Genomic DNA, 24,815 nt, shown 5'->3' on the forward strand with positions numbered 1-24,815 from the left:
GCAATGTCGGCTAAAATGAGCACGACATATCCCCAGTTGCTGTTGCGTCCCGTCATATGCCGAATGAAGGACATTACATAACATGTTCTTGGTCGAATGCAACCTAACCCTTGATCGAATGTTGTATTTATGTTCAAGCAGAAGTGTGGGATAGGTTTTGTCATTTTGTCGTTTGGTACGGTACAAAAGGATCTATAGCATGGAAAAGTAAATAAATACGTACAAGAGCTGTTAAACAGCAGCACATCTGCTAGGAGATGACGTCACTTACATGTGTGTGACTCATCAGTAGATTTCACATATCACACGATAATCTAGTGACCTATGGCCACGTTGTAAATATCACAAATTCCCATAATTCATGACAACTTGAGGTGATCTGGTTTTTCTCACCTAGATAAGAAATATTGATAACTCAGAAATATTGCTGTCATCGAACACAATAACAGATGAGTACCATAGTTTTCCACTGCTGCTCTGAAATATGTACATGTACACAAACTTTCATGGTCTTTCATTTCTCCATTTCTTGCCTTGCCTCGCCTGAATTATTAAACCTACAGATTCTTCCATCAGTTGCTCCTTCGAATTCAAGAACAGGACGTTAATAGGAAAGAATACAAAGACAGTACAACAAATATATCACCGGCTCCTTTCAGCGAAAGAGGTCCACACACACACACACAAACACACGCACACACACACACACACACACACACACACACACACGCACGCACGCACGCACGCACGCACACACACACACACACAAAGAGAAAGACAGACAGACCGAAAAGTGCGGAAAGGAGGGAGAAAACGAAATCCGAAAAGGCGAAATACACGAAGACAAAGAAGAAAGAAACACAACTGGTACTAGTGGTAGATAAGTTAATAAGTTGTTATCTATCATGCCTGTTAATTACAAGGTCCTTTGTAGAGTAATCCCTACATCTACATGGATACAACCCCAACCCCAGTCCACTAGGCATACCAAACTCAATGTTGCGTTTTTATTGCGGCCCGTGAAAACAAATAGGGTCGGTAGGTAGGAATCCGCTAAAGAATTTTTTTTCACTTCGATTCGTCCACAGAACAGGGACCCGGTGTCAACATAAATCAAAGGGGCCAAGGTTTCGTGGATCCCAAAGGAAATATTATCGATCCTGTTTTCATCATATCCGATGGAAATTTTCATGTCTCTTGCCAGCGGTCCATCCCTGCCTCCCTGCCTGGGGCCTACGTCACATTTCCTACCAGGGACCCGGCCGGGCTGTTTACAGAAACGAAAAATTTAAGTTTATGTCAATAAAATATGCACAAAGCATGCCCTTGAATTCTTTTTGGTCCGTTTTGTGTTTTTGTTGGTTCTTTTCTTCCCCCCAAACTGCCCGGCCGGGTCCCTTTGTGGAAATGTGACGTTAGCTTAAGTGCATAGATCCATTGTTGCTCACCGTACACCCCTCCCCCCAGGAAAGGCAGTTTTTTTTCTATGGATGGTCTGGTAACCGGAAACAAGTTTTTCCTAGTCTCTCATTCCAGGTGTACGGCAATTTTCCTCTTGTTTATAACCCAATAAACACCTGGCCGTGTCTCCCTGTACACCCAGCGCCAGACACCGTCGCCATGGTGCCGCCTTCCCAACTTTTGTATACCCGAAGGCCGCGGAAATTTCTGCACCCCGACATTACCTCTAATGACGGTCCAATTTCGCCACAAAATGGCCCCCTTAATGCACAGGACAACGTAGCCTCTGGCGGTTTGGAATTTAAGGAGCTAACTAATAATCAGCCTATGGTGGACAGTGTGACGAATCCGACGAGCGAAGTATATCTTGTCACTGTGTCCTCTGAGAAACACATTGTCCGATTTTGCCAATTCCTAAGTCACAACATGTTTCCCACAACTTTACAGTGTTGAGGTGTGTTGCTTACATTTCTTTTGTCCGCAGAAAAGACCTGGAATTTTTTACCAGAGGAAAGAGACCCTTCTCTAGGACACGATTCAAGCTGACGGTACGTTTACACTTGTAAATGACCCATTGCACAGTGCTTTTACTTTGTCATAGTTGTAACCTTTGCAGGAACTAAGATCTTGGTGCCCAAGCTTTTGCAAGGCGACAGTAAATAATCTTATTAAGCTTTAAGAAAATGAAGAAGTGGCGAACCTAATATCCCTTTCCTCTCGACCACAAAATATACAGTCACAACTGACTCTACGTGTCATCTTTGGTGACGTAATGCTTTGATGACGTTTCCTTTGAAGTACACTTTGTCGACGACTTACTCTAAGACTTCAGAACTTTTCCGACAATTCCAGAACACAATACTATGATGATAAGTTGTTCACGGTAACACCGGCCTTGCAACAATCCTATATCTTAACACCAGACGACTGATTGCAAGGCTGCATGCCACCTGGCCATGAAAGGGTACTGACACGTGCATCTTGGTTTGTACGTAGGCAAGTGTCACTGCATTCTTGGTGGATGGAAGGGTCAATACATCCACAATACCTGGGATACTTCGGCGGGCTTTTCTTTCTGCGCCAGGTGGGACTGGAAGCCCTGATAGGGACAAGTCATTACTGTAGCGATAACAATCATGGTCTAACCTCCCCCCCCCCCCTCCCGATATTCTCAGGTGAGATCAGGTGGAGGGTTCCACCCTGGATTTCCGGAGATGAGACGGTATCTGCGACCATCGCTAAACCCGGGTTCACCTGGGCTGTCTATCCTGCTATTGTGGGCTCCAGTATTGTTCCCGTGCTTGGACCATGACTAGCAGGTTTGACGTATGTCTGGGCGCGCCTTTGTGAGGTGTTGGAAGGGGTGTTACAGCCGACTCAGTGCGGTAATCACACCGCTGAATGTGGCGGGAGGCTGAAATAGCAGCGCTGAAGCCATCTCAATTAATAGTCGTCACGCAAGCTTCAGTTGGCGTGGGGGTATATATGTGGGAGCCGTGCAGTGGACGCGGCAGTGGTGTCGTCAGTCTGGGTTGGTCATTTCCGGGCGCGCCGTCACAGCGACGGGAGGACTTCAGCGAGGACGGCCCGGGTCAGGACGTGTCCGCCGCGACAACTTCACACAGAAGGGCCTGTGTAGCGCGTGTACCTGATGAATTCTTTCACCTAGACCATTGCCTACTATCGGGACTACTAGCACGGTAAGATGGCGGGCACCGAGTCCGCCCGCTTGGCTTCGCGGGAACGCCGCTCCCAAGGAAGCAACGAAGGAACAGAGGAAGAAAGCCATCATTCAATGAGGAAAACCGTACGTTGAATTTTGGTTTTCCACGAAACCACAACGTCATGGGCGACAATTTGGCACGGAATCAAGAAGTAGAACAAGGGATAATATATATCTGTGTCCTCCCGCCGCGGGTGAATGACGTCCTAATTCTGCCCCCCTCTCACCACAGCCACGGTCACTGGTTCTCGCCTGTATACACTTACCTGTGGAACACCTGTGGGGAGAAACCGCCACCAGGTGGGCAGGACGAGAAGGGGGTCAGACTCACGGGGCAGTCAAGCCGTGGACAGCTGTGAAAACAACCCGTGGTCGGGCCGGACAGGAGACCCCGGCCTACAGACGACTTGGGCTCAGGTATGTCTGCGGTGAGGCTGGTACAACTCGGCAGGTTTCACTGTAGATCTACCTGCGCTCACGGCGTCAACATCCAACTTCTACTTCAACCTCACAGCGCCGCATAAACATTCCGTACCCGGCTTACACAGCCTGGTAGCACTTAAGATGCCGGTACGATCCCGAGTAAAGTACGGGGGAAGATAAGATCACAGAGCGGGCTATAGTGCCTTAGGGGTAATGATGTTGTAAGGTGATTACTTTTGGTGGATCTGGGTTATGTTGGCCGTAACTGACACCTCATGATACACAGGAAACAGATAATGCAAATATATCATAGCTCTTTGTTTACATCGCAGCTAAGATGGCGATTGTTTCGTGGATGCACTTAAAGTTGGTATAGCTGGTTTTCCTGACCGTTCTAACAAAAGTATGCTTTAGAGGATTTGCGGTGGCTGAGATCTTCGCACGCTATCAAGTGTAGGGAACATCCAACCCCTCAGCGACTTCATCCACTTAGTTTCCTGCAGTGGGTTTATTTAAACAAGTCGTCAGCGACTAAGTACTGCGATACCAAGTAGAAACAAGCAAAGTCACGGCCAAGTGATCAAGAGTCTAAACCGGTGTCACACGGCACAGGTAGGATCTATTTACACGTTACATTTGTGTTGGGTCGCAAACTTAGAGGGCGAGGCAGCACAACCTCTAACAACACTAAGGTAGCGTCACTGTTTATAAATAGCACTTTGTCTTTTTGTTTGGGTGAGTATATGGTTATGTTTTCTGTAACTAGGAATGTCGTTTTTTTAGAATACTCTAGGGGCCATTTTGAGTGACTTGTCCACAATTATCTAAGACTCAAAATTAAGGTTCGCGTGAGTGTCCAGCCAAAGGAATGGACTTAAGAAAACGCCCAACTATACACGTCACAAAGGTCTTGGCGCGGACTGTCACGGAATGGTCGCCTCTCCAAACGGAACCTTTTTTTCTTAAAATGTTTTGTGGATGACTTGCTTCGTGAGTAATAGTTCAAAATAAACCTGGCATCACTGTAAATAGCTGATTTAGTAAATTCTATTGTGATTTTCCCTAGACTAAAAATTTTCAAAATCCTCGTGACGGCTATGAAAGCTTCTTTTGAATTCTTCTTTTTTAAAATACCTAGAGTGCATCTCCCATTGTGTTTGTCAGCTTACTGATATCAAAATGAGTAGGTTCTTTGTCAGCCCACTACAAAATCCAGCGGTCCTGGCAGGCTATTCCTGCAAGGGAAAGCAATCAGTTGATAGACTTCCTACGCTCCTCCTGCATTTCCTTACATGGACTTATAGGAGTGGCTACATCTGTCCGGGGACCCGGCGTGCGTGAGCCCAGACGGCCTCAGGGGCACGTAACACGTCAGTCATTTCTTCCACAGTCGGGGAAATATACCTATTCTTGCTGGAATAACACAGATGTATGTTTACAAGTACCTGTTATTGGGGAGGGGGGCCTTAAAGTTTCAAAGTAAATCACACAAACAAAGTTTTTCCCTGATATTTTGGCTTTATTTAATCAACCGACTGATTTTAGAGGACGGGTAGTAATGCCCGGTGTTCATACATTGGCCTGAATTGACTTAACACTTACAAAAACTACTCACAAAACCACAGAAGTTCATCCCAAACACACCGGGCCGCCATCTTACTCTCAAACGTCATTCCTGCCTTGCGCAGTTCCAATATTTCCCATCTAAAACAACCTGTTCCCACCCATTTTCCTGCATTTTCCTTACAATGGACTGATCCGTATTGGGTATGATGTCACCCCTGCACATTCCAGACGCCCGTGGGTCAGGGCTGGGGTCAGCTCCCAGGCATCACTGTCAGATCTAACTGGGACAACTTACAAGGGCCGGAATGGGCTATTTTATTTCGTAGTGAGTGTTAAACCCAATCTTGGCATGAATTGATACATGTACTCTTCTTCTTAAACAAACGAACCACGGCTGAACACCGTCACAAAATTAAAATCCTTTTCATACCTTCAAGCGGCGTGTCCAGAAATAAAGATAGACCGATGAACAAAGCTAGGCGAAGTATTGGCTACGAAACGAATTGTGTCTACTGTTACAGGCTACGCAGAGTGTTATTATATAAACTTCTCCATTGTTGTCCTACGAAACACTTTCTTCACGTGGCAAGGGAAGATTTAAACAACGATGAATCTAAGATGGATTTGCAACTAATGAAAGCGGGTGACGTTAAGAAAACCTGCCTCATATTTCATGGCCAGCATTTGCGTTTTTAGTGATAGAAAACACTGACGATTTCTTTAAACGAAGTCCTTCATCATATTGGGGATTAGATATGCAATTTATGATTATTATTTTGAATTATTATTAAGATGATTATATTGACATTTTTGTTATATCGATCAATCTACGGTTAGACATGTGATAAACATAACTATTGCCAGTGACTGAAGCTAGCGCAAAATTGGGGCAAGGAATCTGACATTTTTTGAAACAGGAATGTCTGGTCACCAAAATGCTAATATGCTGCCAGTGTATTTCATCAAGAAATGTATAAATTTCGTTATATGGCAAAATCTAATTACTTTTGTGCGCAAGACTATGTAGACCTTGGTAGGATCTTTGCACTATACGAAACGCAGTCTACCAGCCAAGTTGTTGTTTGGCGCCATTTTGTGTCAAGCTTAGGAAGTATGGTGGAGTTTTAGATACTGGCTGGCTTTCCCGACATATGAATAAAGATGTGAAAGAATAATGTTAACAACCTGTTTTTATTGCCCTTTGTTTTGCCAAACAGACAGCAGTATTCGCAATGACGTTAGATATCTTCATATGACCACAAATGGAAGAGCCTTTCTGAGTCTACTTTGCATGGTCAAATGTGCAGTAAGTAGAATAAGCAAATAAACACCTTTTAGCACAAAAAATGGGCACAAGAAGGAAATCCATCTCTGACTTGATCTCTGGTACTTACTTCTTCACAATAGTATTACTGCTGGAATACGTGGCATGATACCTCCAGCTTTCTCTAAAACTATACGACAGAATGGAAGTGATGTTGTATTCTAGCTGCTCTAAATGAGAAATATACTGGTTATGCACTGTTCACGGGTTAACATAGTTTGGGTTTACCAGTTTCCTCGGGGTTTTCTAAGGTCGATGAGGGGACTTGAGTAAGAATGGTCATGTGGGGGTGATGGACATGTACAACAGGTTTGTCTACATACCGACCTTCGCTCACAATCCGGAGGTGTTAATATCGTACTGGTACACGGGAGGAGTTTAAACTGGGAAGAATGAGCTGAATTTGGAAGATATACAGGCATACATATAATTGTTCTGCAACTTTAACCATCCCTTCATCATGTGGCCTATACATTGTGTATTTCAATAAATAAGTAAAATTACACTGTTTAAACCTGTAACAACTTCAAATGTATAAGGTGTTCTACCAAACTAGTTACATGCAGTTATACACATTTTGTGTACAGGCGAACTCTTCAATATGTACGAAATGAAATAGATTGACATATGTCTTGATATGTAGCTATAGCATTTTGAGTGTTAATAAGAAGAACAGCTCAGCATACAATTCTATAGTATAACGGAGGGAAACTCTTAAGGTATGAGATTTCAGTATATAGACGTACGTTACTCTCCCTCGAGTGTAATTTTCTTTCAACATAATCTTTAATCTTTCAACACATAATCTTCTTTAATCATCGAAATGAATCAAAATAAAGATATACGAAATTAGACATATACAGTGGTTGTTTTTGCGTACGTGTGTTTATACTTGTGTATAAATTTTTTGTTTTGTTTTCTAATTTCTATGATGATATCTCTAATTGCCTTTTACTGTGTTCTGTACAGTCGGCTATAGTGCCAATGTTTTTACCGATTCTTTGATTTCATAGCTCAAACCTTATAACGTTATGCACAATTCGTTTCAACTCAAAATCGGATTCCACTTCCCCTTACTCAAACAACTAAATGAGATTTAATTTGAAGAATCCCAGGGTGTCTCTTTACCAACGATGCTCATCATCCATAAGACAAAGAATCGGAAAGTAGGGCTTAGTCTGACAGGAAGAGGATTATGAAAAAAGATACAGCAGGTACAGGGGCAGGTACTATAAAAATAACAAGCTATGATGACACAGACAAAACACTTGATAAAGCTCATTGCAAATTCTTTCCCTATCTAGGGCTAACATGAAAAGTAGTTTAAAACAGTATATGTCTTCTATAAGAGCTGATCCTAAATTCTAACATATTTGGGTTTGACCTCTTTTCGTGAGAGCGGAAGACGAGCGATCCCACTTTTCTGTAATGTGTGGGTTCTGTGACGTTACCAACTATGAACAAAGCGCATGATGAAACGATAATTGGCAAGACAAAGGAAGCATCATCAGCAATGGTCAGCTGGGTGTTTGACATTCTGCTTTATCATCGTCCGTTATTTCATTTTGGTCGTTAAGTCAATTTTCTCCAATAGTCGTCAAATATTTTACGATGATTTGACCTAGTTTCCCTATAGATGAGTATTATATTCGTTCATCTGAATGCACAACTGCTTTATGAAAATTGAAGTGAGCAATGGATGATGGGAAAGTGACATTTCAAACTAGATGGGCCACACAATTGAAAATCATGTTTCCTAAAATGGGACAATATTTTTTCTTCGAAAGTGAGCCAACCCCTTCCCCCTAAGTATGCTACCGAAGCACACATGACGGCACAGGCTTTGTCTCGTCTGTTAACACGTACGTCACGGCAGTAAAGTTTTACAGCTTAATGGCTGTTTTCGCTCAACTGGTCCTGCAGTCAAAGGTGTGTTTGGGGAGGCTTACGGGTTAGGCTTTTTTTTGGCGACGCATTAGAGGCGGAGCTTCTTGTGTAGTATCAGATTCGCTTTTCAATGACATCATGGTATTCTAAAATTCCTTATCCAGTAATTTCGAAGCAGATGTGTGGTTCCAGCCTGCAGTAGGTCTTAATTTTCCTTACTTTATGTTTGCATGGTCCATTTTGTATTGTAAGCAGACTCCAGATAGAAAAGTAGTAGTGTAAAATTGTCACGAACTTCATAACAAAACAAAATAATATTTCTGATATCAGAATGCGGCAATAAACTGGCCACAGCAGAAACATAAGTGTCAATACACATAAGTAATCTGGATACAGACCTAAATAAACATCCAAGCAAGATCAAACTATTATGTCTTTTATTACATAGGAACAGGTACATCGAATTTTATTAGCTGTGCTAGTAAAGTGTCAGACTTTTGTAGGGTTGATTAACCTTTTCAAAATGTTTACACCATTCTTTGACCTACAAGAAATCTTTGTAAATATTTAAAAAAAAGTAAATGTGATAGCAACAGACAGGCAATAGTCTCTATACATATACATGTATAAATGATGTTGTTAACATAGCAGTTAGTCGTATCAAGAGGGCTTGATTTTATGTTGGGTAGAAAATTGGAACAAAGGGCAAACATATCCCTGACATCCTTCTCAAGTGTTTTATCTGCCAAAAGTACCCCTAATTTCATAAGAAATACCAGAAAATGGGTACAAGTAATAGACTGAGTCAGTGACCAATCAGCTTTTTGCAAACAACAGACCAATCAGAATCCTGTATTAAGCTAACCCAGTACCTAGCAGTTGGCTAACCAATCAGCAGTTAGTATTTGTTTTCATCCCCTGCATAATATGTTTCCACAATGATATAACTACATCAGATAAAGTCATCAGATAGTAATATCCAGTTAGAAATAATCTGTTCCTAACTGAGCAGCAGAACTGTTGTGAAACCAAAAAATACTGTCATTGTAAAGTACAACATTCATTCTAATGCTACATGTGAATAACAAACAAGTGTGTGAGTAACCTAGCAGCAGTGCTCGTCTAGACATAAGAACTTTAGTGTAAATATGCAACAATAAGATATCATAGTTCATGTCATAGTTGAACTGAGTCTTTCAGTGGTATATGATCATGGTTACTGTGAATTTGTACGGAGTATTATGATATATAATGCATCAATATTTTGACTACTTGGCTATACATGGTAAACATTGTAGAAACATATTTCTCTTTGTTGAACAGAAAGTAAGTTAGCACAACTATATAATTAGTATTTCTAATATAACTATTAGAGAAAATATGATTTGAAAGTGCTCTTGTCAGCAATGACACCATAATAAAACATTTCTTCCTTACACTCAACCATAAGGAGTATTTTTTCAATGAATAGTAACAATTTCTTCACCTACGTCAAAAGGCTGTCTATTGTGCACGAATGCTCATTGAAAATACTTATCATAGTTGAATGAAATTAGGAAATGTTTTACTGTAGTGTTATTGGTATCAGAAGCACTTCAAACAAAGCCTGAAAGAATTGTAGCACCAAGTCTCCTTTTTTGAAAGAGTAATTACATCTCTACTTTCACTGGGATATAGACAAAGTTTCTAGACACATCTCTTTTATAAACAGGTACAATTTCTGCATAATGTGACATTGTCTCCCATTGTACATGTGTACACATATGTATACTGTTTCCAATGAATATCCAGGGACAGGTATATATGACTATATACATATATGTTTTTAAATCTAGATGTATAATATCAGTCTATTTGCTGTTTTTTTCTCTTTACAAAAAATGTTAATTTGTTACTCCGGGGCTATCATAATGAAGGTACATGTAGATTATAAATGCACTTCAGTCAGTCAGTTCAATACTAACTGGGGGCATAGTGCTAGTATGGTATTCTCTATGAATATGGTCATAGAATATATTCAGGTCACTGTAGAGATGAATATAGATGGACAGTAGCATGTACACGTAAACACTTATTGTCAGAAACTAAAGACCAATACAGGCAGCCCTAAAGTATCTTATGTGGAAATTGAAAACAAATCTTGATGTGCCCATGTATAAAACATAAAGAGAAAATATAGCCTTGTATTATTCTACTTTGGAACCTTCTAGTAGTTCTACTTCAGATAAGAAGATAATGCTGTATCTTTTATAAAATCCTCTGTACATATAGACCTTTAGTTAGGTTAACTCTTCTAAACCTACATGTCTGTGCTAGATCTGTGTAGAACAGTAGTGTTACAGTGCTAAGAGTCATAATCGTCATCTTCGTCGTGATTGGCTGTTGGAGCTGGGATGGGCGGGGCTATGTGTGTGACTGACATGGATGTGGAAGTGGGAGGAGCCATTGCTGCAAACATCTGGGGGACGGGGACTGGCATGACAGGCATGGGGGGAGCACCTACTGCTGGTGACACTGCAGGCTCGCCTCTGGAAAGTACATACAGTAAATTAGACCAAGTCTATGGATCTACATCAAAATTTGACTCTTAATACTAGTCATACACACAAGAATTGTATCTGCATGTGAGACATTATGTTAACTAGTTCGGAAATATTTGAATCTTACATCATGATTCAGTGCTTGAAATACCTACTTGCACACTTGCAAATGCAACCAGTTTGCTCAGCGTAACCCAGGTAGCTGAGTGTGCAACCTGAAATTTTTCATACACATGTCTTGGCTCATGGATATTGTCTTTGCTGACTCAATGATTTTGTCACTAGAATATCTGTTTGGAGATTGCCAAAAAGCACCGTAGTATGGTAGTTATGTCTAACTCAGGCTGTCCTTTTGCTTGTGATTAAATAATGTAGAAATAATGTAGTTCTTACAGCTTAGGGGGTCTCTGTGGGGGTCCTGAGGATGTGGAAGGGGTGTAGCTGGGCATGACGGGTACAGTCAGGTGAGTGGCTGAGGAGGTGGACAGGTTGAGGGGCTGACTATCCTGTGACGTGCTGTCCTGGTCATCCTCCATGTCAATGTCTGACTCCTCCTGTAGAAATGGGCAGTAGTATGGTATTGGTTATCTCCGTGATACTAGCAAGTCACAGTTGTTTTGAAATCATTCCTGACAGGGCCATCTCCAGCTTTAAATATTTTGCATCCCACTCATTGCTTGGGAACTCATGATGATGTTCATTTTCATTTTTGATTGTCAAAACTGTCATTTGAAGCTTATGAAAACACACTTCCATCAATTTCATGTAATGAAGGTTATGGGGACGGAAATGTTAAAATTTCTAGCCAACAAATTTCCGTCCCAGGATGTAGGGTCCTGGAGACAGCCCTGATTCCTGAACAGAAACAATAGTGATCCAGTTAAGACCCAAAATACTGCCGTATCAATTTCTATACCTCATCTTCATCCAGCCTTTGGCATAACTATTAATTGTTAGACATGATACAATACAGCACCATCAAACAAAATCTTCACTAAACAGTACTATCTGTAAAAGTAAGAGATCAGTGTAATTCTGGACCAATCCGTAAAAATTGATATTTCTCCAAACTGTCAATACATGTACACTATTGCTATAAACCAGAACCACTTCTTTCAAACCTACCTCTGCTTCCTCCTCCTCTTCCTCTTCTTCTTCTGATGATTTTCTTCTTCCCCTCTTCCTTCCTCCATTTGTCCTCGGCCTCCTTTGTCTGAACCCATGAAAGTTAAAAACCATCACAATAATACATGAAAAATGCTACTATACAGCCATAGACAATGCTGAACATCTCCATTATTTCATTTTGTAATCTAAAATCGTCAAAAGGCCCCCTTAGGACTCATCTATAAGTTACGTTTATACTAACTTAAGTAGAACTTGGAAAAGACATGATTAAGATCAAGAACAGATTCCATACATGTAGAATAGGTTACCATATAGCAATGATACATGCCCACAATACATACGCAAGAATGGAGATACGTTTGTGCATGAGTGCTGTTAAAAACAACAATTTGGTTTGAAATTTCACCTGGGGCGAGACTGTGCAGCATTGTCGTCACTGTTCCTGACCTCCCGACCTCCGCTGTCCTCTCCCACATCTGGAACCTTCTCTACTAGGTCCTTTAAGAAGTCGAACTGGTTCTCTGTCTCAATGCACCTTTTCCTGGAGGTAATATCAGTAAGCAATAAAAAAAACAAAAAAAACAATAACTTGAATAAGTAAGCTCTCAAGATCCTTGATAATAACACCACTATTGTTAGGCCAGTCAACAAAGAAATGTGTTTCAAGTGAGAAAAGGACACCAGTACAACAGCGAAGAAGCATTTTCCTATACCTGGAATGTTTACAGTGTAAAGGTGGTTTATGTACTATATGAACACTTGTGTGATATCAAGGAGTTTGGGAACTCCTTGATGACACCAATTTTGAAAGTCTAGCTCGAAAGCCCAAGACAAAAGCTATTGTAACCATTTCTTATGAATATGAGTATCCCATACATACCTAGATTTGGAGGACTTCTGTATATAACCAAACTTCATTGTATAAAAGGAACCTTTGCAATATATTCATGACAAAATAATTCTATATTATAGGATCAGTGTATCTATGTGTGTAGTTTTGTCCCCTCTCTTATGCCAGTTATGGGTAGCAGAGTATACATGTGTGATACCTGTGAACAGCCCTTCCAAACAATAAAAATAGCATCTTCCAGCACCGTGGACAGATGTCATATCTGCTCTGTTTCATTATGGATAAATGAGACACCCCCCTCTCCATACCTAACTCATAAACTACGTACAAAGGAAACTGAGGAGCTTACAGATGAGCAGTTGTCATAGTCTTGGCGTTCCTGGACCTGGTGACATCACTAGCCTTTGTGACAAGGGACTCCACAAAGATCTCCAAGCAACGAGCTGGCAAGTATGGTCAAGGATTTATCAACAGGCTACAGTATTACCTCCAAGCTGAAAATATGATGTAACATATCAAAGCGAATCTACTGGAGGATAGAACACTTTGATGTATACTAAGTAATTAATGGCAATCATTGAAACTTTAGTTGAACAATTATATTCTTGAACCATATAAAGAATGCGGAACTGTACATTCCATATTGTAGCTGTAGCTGTGTTTGTACATGTACCTAAAGTTTATCTAGGTACACAGCTCTATTCATGACACAAAAGATTTGTGAGTGGTTGATTTACAATTACGTAAACTTATCATGTTTCAGTTATTTTTGAACATAAAATCTTTTGTTTTTGTTTTAACACTTCTCAGTAATCATATAGCAGTTGTTAAAGTTGAACAGTCTAACCTTTATTGATACTTATATTTTGTTGGGCTTCTACTACACATCCAGTGGAAGTTGCAGGCCTTAGGGGCATGTTTGGGCATGACGCACCCACTATACACGAGTCAGGGGTAGGAGGAACCCCTTACATCCTTAGTCAGAATTCCTCCTAGGAGACAGAAAGTCCAAACAACAAAGCCGCATCTGCTGGAGCCGTATTACATGTGACATGTGGTCGCAAGTAACTGTTTGCCAAGTCTCCATTGTCTCTCCTGACAGAAGATGCCGACCAACAACTACACATCCTGCCAGTCTCCAGAATTAACCTGGACCAGATTCAGCTAGTGCAAACTAAAACACACTAAGACAAACAAACACACAGACCAAGAATAAGACCTCCTATTTCCTGGTGGTAACTAGAGTAAGTGGAAAAAAAAAGCATCAAATCACTCTGAGAAGGATACAGATAATGACAGGAACTGCAGCAGCTACTTTCCCCACATCTTCATCTGTCTGCATAATCTTCTTTATTCTGGCCTGCAGTGGAAAGAAAACAAAATCACAGGTTAAGCTTATTAAGTTATTTTCTGCATGTTCTTCATATTAGTCATAAACAGTTGGTTGCGTAGTCATGAAATTATTGCAACTTGTATTACAAATGCACCAGGGGGTCTGTTTATGATTGCATCATGTTATGTACTGAGTGCAACATGAAATATAAAAAACCGTTAGGAGTTACAGCTTAATAAAAGGGAGAATACAATCAACAAGTTATTTTCGAGTTCATAACATGCACCACGTTTATACAGATATTAAAGAAAATACATATCTATAAAAGTGTACATCTACTTCAACTATGGCGTCTGAAATTCCTTTTCAACTTCATAGCTACCTCGTAGCTTTGAATGCGTGGGTTGAACCCTGAAGCACTAACTGGAAAATACTAGTGATATGGTTCTAAGAAACGCCCCCCTCCCCACCCATTTCCTAGACCAAAATGCACTGATTTTCACTTCTATCATAAATTCCGAACAAAAGACGACATATATGCACTATCTACAGAGTAAAGTAAACTATTGCCAAACTATCGTTACTTACGGGAGGGAAGCGTGCGTTGTATTTCTTCTTTTTCGATGGCATTTTTAATCTGCTGAGCCGAGTTCGCCCGGAAACATTGACAGAATGTTACTGCGCATGTCCGGTGAACTTTGACCTCCCGCCAGGTGAACACATGCAGTTTCGAACACAAAATCTAGCTTCTTCTTCTGCAGCTGTTCAGAAATCGGAAATTTCAGGCGGTTGGGGAATTGTTGATAGTCGTAGAGTATGGAGACAGCAAGGAAAAGAAATAAGGAGCTGAAGGACCAGCTTCTAACGGTAGACGTGTTTTCCAAATTCAAATGTATTGTTTATTATTGTCCATGTGTTGATAGATATCAAGGAGGAATTATAACCTCCTTGATCATGTGGTTGGTTGTTTGGACAATAGATGTATGTTTGACAGTGCTTCAAAAACTATATTGTTGCAATATTATCTTTGTAATATGTTTGTTGAAGCAGCCTTTATCCCACATTATATTTTTTGAGATTTTGGTTTTTGAAATGACAATTTTGACCACATCATTGCCAGAAATTCTTTCCCATACCTCTGCCATCAAGTTCAGTGAATTTTATTCAGTTGTGTTGTCTTTTGTTTGTCCCACCTCAGCTGCAGAAGGTGTGTAAGTTCTGTCAGCAGGAGAAATCAGCCCTCTTGCAGCAGAAGGCAGTACTGCAGCAGTCAGCAAACTCACAGGAACCACTTCAGCCAGACAGTCTGCCACAAGCCACACAGGAATTGTGAGAATTGAAAAGCGATTGTCTGTTATGAGTTACCTAACTGAAAATGATGGGTGTATTGTTTTAAAAAAGTCAGCATGGGGATGTTCCCATAATTCTTCGCAGTTGACATCTGTCTCTTTTACATTCCTCAAATTTAGTGATGACCACCTGTATATTGACAGATATTTCCATGCCGACAGGTATGGTCCAGTGTTGGACAGTGTTGGTCAGTTCCGCCTACAGGAGCTAAAGGTGCTGGAACTACAGGAACAACTTCAGCTGGTCCAGATGGAAGAGGAGAGAGACAAGATAAATCACACATTGTCTCAAGGTCCCAAAATTTGCTAATGCTTCATTTAGCTACGCTTTAATAGAAGAACAAGCAGCTCAGCTGTAAAAGTAGGAAGAGTAGCAACTAGCAAGTTACTGTTTATGTTTGTAAGCATTTCATTTCATAGCTAATTGTACCATTGAGTCATTAGCAAATGTCTTTGTAGACAAACATTAATGTGTGGGTCACAACACCAGCAATCGCTGCCTGTGACCTACATATATTGTTTACAATCTGAATAAGTCAAAGCAGCATACTAGTATGTTTTTTTGTCTCCATTTTCTGGTTTGCTATTGTATTGAAACTTTCCCGTTACCACTGCTAAACAGTGATCTAGACACATGTCTCATGGGTGTCCGTTACCATAGATTACTTTTGCAGTCAAATGATGTAACATTAACACTGAACACTGTAACATCTGAATACATCATGAAACAGGTCATTTCTTACACATGGTTTGCTGTACAATATTTTCAGTATAAAAGAAAGTCTTTCTGACACATGTTCTTCACACAGTAAGCATAAACAGATCAGAAGCAGAGGACACCGCCCTACCAGCCCTGGATAGATGGTACAGGGAGATGGAAACTGTCATTGGAGAGGAGTCGACATTGCAGAGGAAGTCAGAAAGTGATAAAAAAGGTGAATGTAGCCAACTGTAGCACATGTACACTTTTGAATGTTGTTCTTGCTACCTATGGGACATTTACATTGCTGACATTAAGTAGGTCCACATTTATTAAATAAAAAAATATATACTACTAGTACCTTCCTTCCCTTTCCTTTCCTAAGATCTGAATGCAGGATTTGAACATTGGAATTGATGCTCTCACAATTTCTTTTTTGACTGAGGACATGAAAATTTTCTCCACTTCTGGTGCATTTTGTACTGGAATGTGTGTTTTGAAAATCTCTTCTTTTAATGCACCTTGTATACGAACATATGATACAGTATCTTCCATTCATGTACATATTGGAGTATCACCTCAAGTTTGTTACATGGAATCTAGACAATTTGCTTTTTTTTTATTAAAGTATTAATTTAATATTTTCCATCTCATAGGCATGAGTCTGGCTTTGGACAAGCTGTTTTACAACATCAGGCTGAAAGGAGGGAAGGGGGAGGGCAGACAGCTTTCATTCTCTACCAGACATGGAGGGATCTGTATTCACATCTGTATCAATGAACTGTCACAACACACGCAAAGGTTTGTCACATACACTTTTAATCATCACATTGGCTACAGCGTACTAGTAGTGTAATGCATGGCAAGTGGTACTTTCAAAACAAGCATTAACAAATGGTATTCTTTTATTCAATCTTAAGGCTTAGAAGTGTTTTGTGGAAATGTTGTTTAGCTGGCTTTTTCTTTACATATAATTCTACTGCATATAACATTTATTGCACACTTTTGTTGGTATGATGGCTTTCCATGCCAGGCAAGTTTCCATGCATTTTTTTCTCTTGTAGTAAAGTCAACTTAGCTTAGTCTATGATTGCATTTTATGCATTTACAAATATAGTCTGATACAAGTAACACATTTCTTTACAATGTCAATGTACGCTTTTTATGTAACAAATTTTCAAAAAATGTGAACTAAGAATCTATTATTATTTATTAAGAACACTTGCAATGTTACATGATGCTCAAGCAAGTATCACTAGAGATGCTGACTAACTTTATACATTGCAGATCTCTGGACGCATCAACAGATACCATGTACCTCATACAGTCGGACTTATACGTCGCCGATTTACCAGCAGAAGGGAACAGATACCTGAGGAACGGACTGTCTGTGTCAGACTTTGTGAGAGAGATTGTGTGGAAACACATAGAAGAAGACTGTTTAGCCTTGTTCTGATATACATATAGTGGTCAATAAAGACAAAGTGCATCAAAATGCATCAGCTGGTTGTGTGTGCACTGATCTTACACTGTAGTTACACTTTACTTGTGCTACGCTGCAAATTTTTATCTTTGAACGAAGAAGGTTGCATACCAGTTTGAGGTATAAAACAGTTAAACCTGTATAGTACAGTTAAACCTATTCATGATGACTACTCAGGGTGTGGATGAAATTTTGTCTATGTTGATAGGTGGTCATTATACATGGGATTCTTAACAATTTTGTCAATGGGAGACTCATCTAAGAGACCATCAAAAGTCATTCTAATGAAGTTTTAAACCGGACATACATAATTGCATATTACAGTTTTTGCCTCTTTTCAACATTTTTGTGTCTTTCTAGTGACACCATTTCTTGAGTTGGATCACAATATAAAGAATGTACATTTAGCAGCAACAGTCTGATAATACATGTAATCAAGGCTTAATTCATGTTTAAGGCAGCAATTTTGAAATTGGAATTATTTTGTTGCTTGGCAACTTGATTCCCCACTCCACATGTGAAAAATTACATGTACCGTATATTCTCGAATTAAGTACGCACCCCAATTAAAGTACGCACCCCTGATTTTGGACAAGTCTTAGACAGATCTTTGGGACTGAAAGGTAAAGTGGAAAACTCAAATAAAGTACGCACCCCTTCTCCACCAATTTTGAACAGACCTTTAACTGGATAGATTCAAATTTATGATGTTTTCCCCAGGTTATTTTGCATGAAATAACCTGCATTTACACTGTCATTGTCTCTATAAACTTGTGAATTGCCTACTGCAAATTGTAAAAATCACTGAGAACTGGTAGAAGAAATCAGGAAAAACCAGTTGTACAAGTCAAAGTCACTAACTCAAAAGGATTGTATGCAAATGCCAATCTTATGTAAATCATGTTTAGATAATTTCTTTGTTTCATGTTTAGACAACTACAAGACAACAACAATGTGCATGTTACATTTACTAGAAGTGTAGCTTTTTACCATTTTTCTGTACAGTGACCTCAAATAAAGTATGCACCCCAACTTTGGCAACAACTTGTAGCACCTTTTCAATTTTGAAAAGTTAAAAAAGTGCGTACTTTATTCGAGAATATACGGTATCATACATGTATGATGATTGTCATTCCTTAGGCAAGTGGTATGGCAAAATGTTTGTAGAGGGCCTGTATTTTAATGAACACTTTCTTTGAGTCTGCGTGCTGTAAATGACATTTTCGGCAAATTTGTGCTCTTGATTATTGATTTTAGAGATTGGCTGATGTCCACAGGTCACCAAGCCTCATTAGATATGATTGGGTAGATTTTCAGGTGAAAAATGTTTGTGACCTGCTGTCAATCTTAAAACTGGGTGACCCTTTGGTGACCAACAAATATGGCTTGTCCACTGCAAAGGCCATTAGGAAAAGCTAGGGACATGCAATTGCAATATGACATGGTTCTTGTCACAAACAATTTTTACATGTTGGACATTTCACGAATCCTCCTTCTTATATACTTTCCAAGCTTGAAAGTAGATCTTTACAAGCTTGTCCTCAACTGCACTTCTTTTGTCAGGCCAGTGATCAACAGACAACTGCAGGAGGTGCCTCCCACATACCAAGGCTCTGGGCAGCTCTTTCTTAGCCATGTAAACCTCAATCAGACCTTTCAGAGCTGACTCCATAAGTGGGTGGTACGTCTTCTTCTTCAGCTCTACCTTGTAGCCCTTCTTGAACATCTCCTCTGCCTTGTCCAAGAGTTCTGGTTTCCCGTCGTCCATCATGAACTGCCCGGCTGTGATGTAGTACGCCGCCAGCCTCTGTGGAGGGTTCAGGTTCCCGGCGTGGATCTCGTCCTCCACAAGCTTCAGCATCCTGTCACATTCTGCCTGTCCCTTTTTGATGAATGCGTTCTTTTTCTCTTCTTCTGCGTTCAAAAGCATCGCCCTGTAGCACTTGACCAGCTTCTCATGACAGCGTATATTTGTGTGTACGTCCGGACCAACGCGTTTCAGCAGCCCGAACTCGTAGTACTCTGTTTTGTCACCAAGCATTTTTCTGTAGTAATCTTCGGCCTCCTGCAGGTCTGGAATGACCTGTTCCTTAGCTTTACCTTCTACCTCAAGCAGCAGCTTGTTCAGGCCTTCAGCCTTTGAAAGGAAGGTGTGCAGAAGAGTGCAGCTTGTTGCTTTGGCAACTTCCTCACACAGATAGTAAGCAACCTGCAGGTCTCGGATGAAAGGAGCCCTTCTTTCAGAACCTGGGGGGTACTCACTCAGGTAGAAAATGGTCCTACCAAGGGTGTAGATGGTAGAAATGTACAGTTCTGGGAGGAAAACATCTTTCAGTGTTTCTACTGGCAAGGCCAGCCTGTTGTCAGCTAGCTTTTGGTACATCTCCAGTGTGAGGGAATCATAACTCTTCACCATAGAATCCATCTCTGATCTGTCCTTGGGAGTAAGCTTGTCCTGTATAGCTCTGAACTGCTGTTCAGTGATTATCATGCCTATCACTGTGTCTTGAAGGAAGTGGTCTTTCAAAGAACGACTTTTAGTCGAGAGTGCCTTGTACAACTCTCTGGCTTCTTCTCTTGGGGAATCTTCACTAGTTATGTTTTCTTCTGAAACTTTTGCTTGAAGAGCTTGAGGTTCAATATCAGCAAACTGTAGCAGCAGTTTTTTTGCATCTTGTAGGGGCCTCTCAGACAAGCCTCGAGTTTCCTTCTGAGTGTGGAGGAAACCATACACCCCTAGCAACATGGACTTCATCAAAGGGTATATGGGACCCATAGACATGCCCTCAGCATGCTCCAGGACTCTTTCCACATGTGGCATTAGGGACATACTGAAGTTGTGGGCCACAAAGTACCTGTTGTCTTTTGAGAAGAACTTGACCAAAATTTCTAGAAGCATGTTGATGCAGCTCATCTTCTGTTCCTCGTCCATTCTCAGACCAATAGCCGTCTGTGTGACCCCATGGATGGACAGGCGGCGGTTGACCCCAAAGCCCTTGATCCATCCAAGTGACCGCTCCTTCAGCTGTCCGGCAAACTCGTGATGGTAGGCTAGTCTGGACGCCGGGGACGCAGCTTTCAATGCATCCCTCAGGATCAGGAAGGGAATGTCACGGGGCTTTAAAAAGGCACAGAGTTGTAGCATAGACTTGTACTGGTCGTCCAGCTTGTCTATGGCTACCCCCAGGGCTGCAAAGATGGTTCTACCAGCATCCTGATGCTCTGCCTTGTGGTAGTGGGCCTGAAGCCACTGGTCCTCTCTCTCTCTGGTTTGTGCCATGGCCTCCTTACCACTGTTGAGCAGCTGGATGTACTCAGGGAAGGTCATGCTGCATTGCTGTATGGTGGCTCTAGCTGCTGCTAACCCAAGGGGCAGACAGCTAAAGGATCTTGCCAACTCGTCAATCCCATCTCTTGGAATATCACTAGACATTCCTTTGGACAAGAACTTCACAGCTTCCTCCTCTGTGAATCCTTCCATCACGATGCTATCCGCCGTGGGAAGGTTGAAGGAAGAGTTCTGTGTGGTCACTATGAGCTTAGCAGAAGAGTTCAAGATGTCGTTGGGAATGGCCACCGTTGCTGAGAGGTCGTCTATGATAAGTAGAACATGGCTCCTCTGGTTCACCAGGCTTGAGATGTGACTGTTCCCATCTTCTGATCCCCCGCTCAGCCTTTGCTGTAAGTTTTGAACCTCTTCATTCAGCTTGTCCCTGGAACTACCGTCCATGACCCACACCACGGCACCAGGGTTGAATCTCGCATAATCGCTTGCAACTTTGTACGCCAACTGTGTTTTCCCCGACCCAGAAATGCCATAAATGACGGCCCCTCTACTTGTCTCTAAACTCTTGTATACCTCCTTGACCTTCCTGGTTGTGAAAAAATGATCCACAACCCCACCTAGATTAGAGATACCTCTGATACTTGCTGAATATTTCACTCTGGGATCTAATGCTTTTGCAATCTCATTGAGCCCTTCTTCCTCTAGAATTTCCACAAACAATAAATACTTTGTGGGATCTTTATTAGCTAAGATTCCCACAACTATCTCTATTGTTTCCTTAATGGACACTTCCTTAGAAGTTTGTACCTCCCCTGCACCTATGACTTGCTTTAGGGACATTGCCTTGAGAAGTTTGGACAAGGAATGGTGGTCTTTAACCTCTTCAACAATAGCACTGATGTTGTTCTTGAGAAGGTCTTCATGAACCATCTTCATCTCTGTCTCATGATCTGGAATAAAGTTGAAAAAGTCAATGGTTGAGAAAATGTACTAGTGCAAGTGTAAAGAAGTTGTCTTGAATTAGAAATTATCCTTGCAATATGCATGCAATGGCCATGATAAAACAGTCCATTATCCATCCTTTACCAGCATGGACGAGCTAGCTGTCAGCCAATTCATCTCCTAGTACATGTGCAAGACAGTTACCAGCCAAAGAAGGCACCTATTATGCATCATGGTCAAGAAGTGACATGACTGGCTGATTAGTTTTAAGGAATGAACAGTAAGGAACAAATGCTACCTTATACACCTTTCTCACGCGGCGGCCATGATAGATCGAAAACGAGTTCAATGTGGCAAACAAAAGGCTGTCCATCATAATTAGCAGTTCGACCAATGGTAGCCTGCCAATTAGGAAATCGACCAATAAGTGAATGGCTGCAAATTCGTTAAAAATTTGCATTATTATGTTTTTATTTTGCATCTCTTAAGGGACTATGGGGTCAGTCTACACTACTCTAAATTGCTACATCTTTCGGTGCATAACACTTCTTGTAATATTTATTATTCTATCTTATATCATAAAAATTTGTGTGGTTTGGGGGAAAACTAAATGGGACCTGATTTTAGAAATAAGTTTTGTCTGTTTGCCTCATTGACCTCTTCTTCGATCTATCATGGCCGCCGCGTGAGAAAGGTGTATTACTTGAAGGAAACATCTGTCAGTTACTGAGTAAGGAACAAATGCTACCTGACCAGCAGAACAGATTGTAAAGTGTCTGCATATAAGCATAATCAACTCACAGGTTGGTATTTTTTATGTTCATAGTTTACATTGTCTTTGCATCAAATACAAACAGTAAACATGTCAAATTGATGTAAATTCCCATGCTCGTCAGTGCTCAGATTGGAGAAATAATGATTTCCTTCTGCATCACAAAAAAAAAAACAGAACTGCTCACTCCTGATCTTGGTTAGCAGGTACTACACGTAGTAATTCGATGCTTACCTAGCTCTCCTGTTTCTACTCTCTGTTCTATGCCTCGCACTCCTTCAAAGGCCCCTTCAATGGTAAGGCAGACTCTTTTCTTCCCATCTGGACACATGTCGATCTTAAAGGTCTCCTTCTTGCCACACTGCAGGAAGATGTCTGCTACATCCCCTGATGCAGTCTTCACCTTCCCACTATCCTTCATCATCTTGACTGACACAGTTCCTTGAAGGAAGATGTCAAGAGTGAATGTCATCTTGTACACTCTCTCTCTTGTGACCATGGAGGCCAGTACCTTTGAATGAGGTGGTAGAGTGACCTTCCTCTTGTGGGCGTAACTCTCGTCTGTCTCTCTTGCTTCCGCCTTAGTCTTGGAGAGGTTGAACTGCACGCCAGCCTTGGCGGTCAGTCCCGTGATTGCAGGCAAACCTACACTGACGGACACGTCGGATGACAGCCGGAAACCTTTTGTCTGAGACCACTGGCAGGAGTACTTTGTGGTGTTTTCAACTGACAGTTCATCTTCTGAAGCAACGTCCAAGTCGTTTACAAGGATCTTTTTGATGGTACTGACCCTGTCGTCTTCTTTTCTGTTTTCCTCGTGGTACGTCTCCTCACCCTTAATGATTGACAGATGGGTAGTGTCTACCGAGACCAGTTTGTGGTACCGCTGTCCCAGCTGATCCTGTGCCCAGGTGCTGAAGATGGTGTCTAGGTCTGTAATGTCAGTCATGTTGAAGCAGCTGTACATAGAAAAGTAAATAAATACATGATATATTTTCAATCATTGCACAACAGAAACATTAACAGTGACGTTCAGGTCAATATAAACTCAAACTTTGATAGAGTCTACAGTCTCATTCTATCCTTTCATTTTTTTTTTAAATTTCATGTACTAAGAAAAAAAATTCAGTCCCTTTCATGTCCATGATATAAGTGTAACGTTAGTTCATTCAATTTCTAATCTTATTTTACATCATGTATGTGAGCAAGGATCTCTATATTGTTCACACCAACAATCTTGTTGCCAGGCAACATACTTTCACTTTCACTTTCGAACGTTAACGTTGCTATGCCTATCCGCGACGTCATTGTTGAAAAAAATAAAACTTGCACTGCTTTGTAGATTTGCACAACTATCTTGAAATCCCACAATTTCAACCAAACAAGGGCATCAGTTATTAAAGCACGAACTAAAGTGGGAAAGGACAATTGGCGTGGTTCAATTAGATTAACATACCATATTGTCGCAGCCTTGAATCATAATTAAAAGTAGTACACAGCTGTGGGGCAATTCGTCACCTGGCAGTGATGAATAGCTTTAGGAAAGGTGACCGCGCCCATATAATAACCTCTCAGACTTTCTAGATGCAAATGAACCTGGTTTTGCGTCATACTTATGTAATTACATGACCGTCCTATTCGGCTGTCCTATTAAGTTGTTACAGACAACCCTCTACAACAACCTCTATAATTAAATACCCAGGAGGCAAAATGCTGGAACACTAAAATGAGTTTTTACCTTAACGAACCTCTCGTTTTGACCCTGTAGACATCTACAGGATGACATCAAGATCTAAGATAGACTTTGACAAAGCACGACTGACCTGACCCGGCCATGTGTACATCTACTTCCGGGGTTTCCGGGGATCCCCAGTTACTTCCGGCCAGCTGTGGGTTAAAGGTCGTTAGAATAGTCTGCTAGATTATAGGGAAAATTATTTAACTTGCCAGATTTATATTTGTAGTGATGACCATCAAAATATTAAATGGAATATAAGCTATGAAACAAAATAAATAGTATTTGAACCTAGAAGCTAAAATAGTATTTT

The 24,815-nt window shown here is 40.9% G+C and overlaps 3 protein-coding genes across 5 annotated transcripts; 1 reads left to right on the forward strand and 2 right to left on the reverse strand.

Moving 5' to 3' along the window:
- Positions 1 to 8,804: 8,804 nt before the first annotated feature.
- On the reverse strand, positions 8,805 to 14,977 carry LOC118427886 (dr1-associated corepressor-like). The gene is made up of 7 exons (XM_035837852.1): positions 14,824 to 14,977; positions 14,190 to 14,262; positions 13,252 to 13,345; positions 12,459 to 12,593; positions 12,050 to 12,137; positions 11,318 to 11,478; positions 8,805 to 10,912 (listed from the first exon to the last, which is right to left on the reverse strand). Exons 1-7 carry the CDS (start codon positions 14,863 to 14,865, stop codon positions 10,729 to 10,731), a joined length of 777 nt encoding a protein of 258 aa, XP_035693745.1. The 5' UTR covers positions 14,866 to 14,977; the 3' UTR covers positions 8,805 to 10,728.
- Positions 14,930 to 18,105, forward strand: LOC118427897. 2 transcript variants are annotated; one of them, XM_035837863.1, is made up of 6 exons: positions 14,930 to 15,102; positions 15,434 to 15,564; positions 15,729 to 15,877; positions 16,394 to 16,519; positions 16,941 to 17,085; positions 17,572 to 18,105. In XM_035837863.1, exons 1-6 carry the CDS (start codon positions 15,052 to 15,054, stop codon positions 17,738 to 17,740), a joined length of 771 nt encoding a protein of 256 aa, XP_035693756.1. In that variant the 5' UTR covers positions 14,930 to 15,051; the 3' UTR covers positions 17,741 to 18,105. The 2 variants fall into 2 exon arrangements, with proteins under 2 accessions (XP_035693756.1, XP_035693763.1); XM_035837870.1 differs by having other exon boundaries at positions 15,747 to 15,877.
- An 848-nt stretch (positions 18,106 to 18,953) lies between these two features.
- Positions 18,954 to 24,734, reverse strand: LOC118427569. Of its 2 annotated transcripts, XM_035837427.1 has the most exons (3): positions 24,506 to 24,734; positions 23,002 to 23,726; positions 18,954 to 22,003 (listed from the first exon to the last, which is right to left on the reverse strand). In XM_035837427.1, exons 2-3 carry the CDS (start codon positions 23,714 to 23,716, stop codon positions 19,248 to 19,250), a joined length of 3,471 nt encoding a protein of 1,156 aa, XP_035693320.1. In that variant the 5' UTR covers positions 23,717 to 23,726; positions 24,506 to 24,734; the 3' UTR covers positions 18,954 to 19,247. The 2 variants fall into 2 exon arrangements, with proteins under 2 accessions (XP_035693320.1, XP_035693311.1); XM_035837418.1 differs by lacking the exon at positions 24,506 to 24,734 and having other exon boundaries at positions 23,002 to 23,825.
- Positions 24,735 to 24,815: the final 81 nt, after the last annotated feature.

This window comes from Branchiostoma floridae, chromosome 1 (genome assembly GCF_000003815.2).
Source record: "Branchiostoma floridae strain S238N-H82 chromosome 1, Bfl_VNyyK, whole genome shotgun sequence".
NCBI lineage: Eukaryota > Metazoa > Chordata > Leptocardii > Amphioxiformes > Branchiostomatidae > Branchiostoma > Branchiostoma floridae.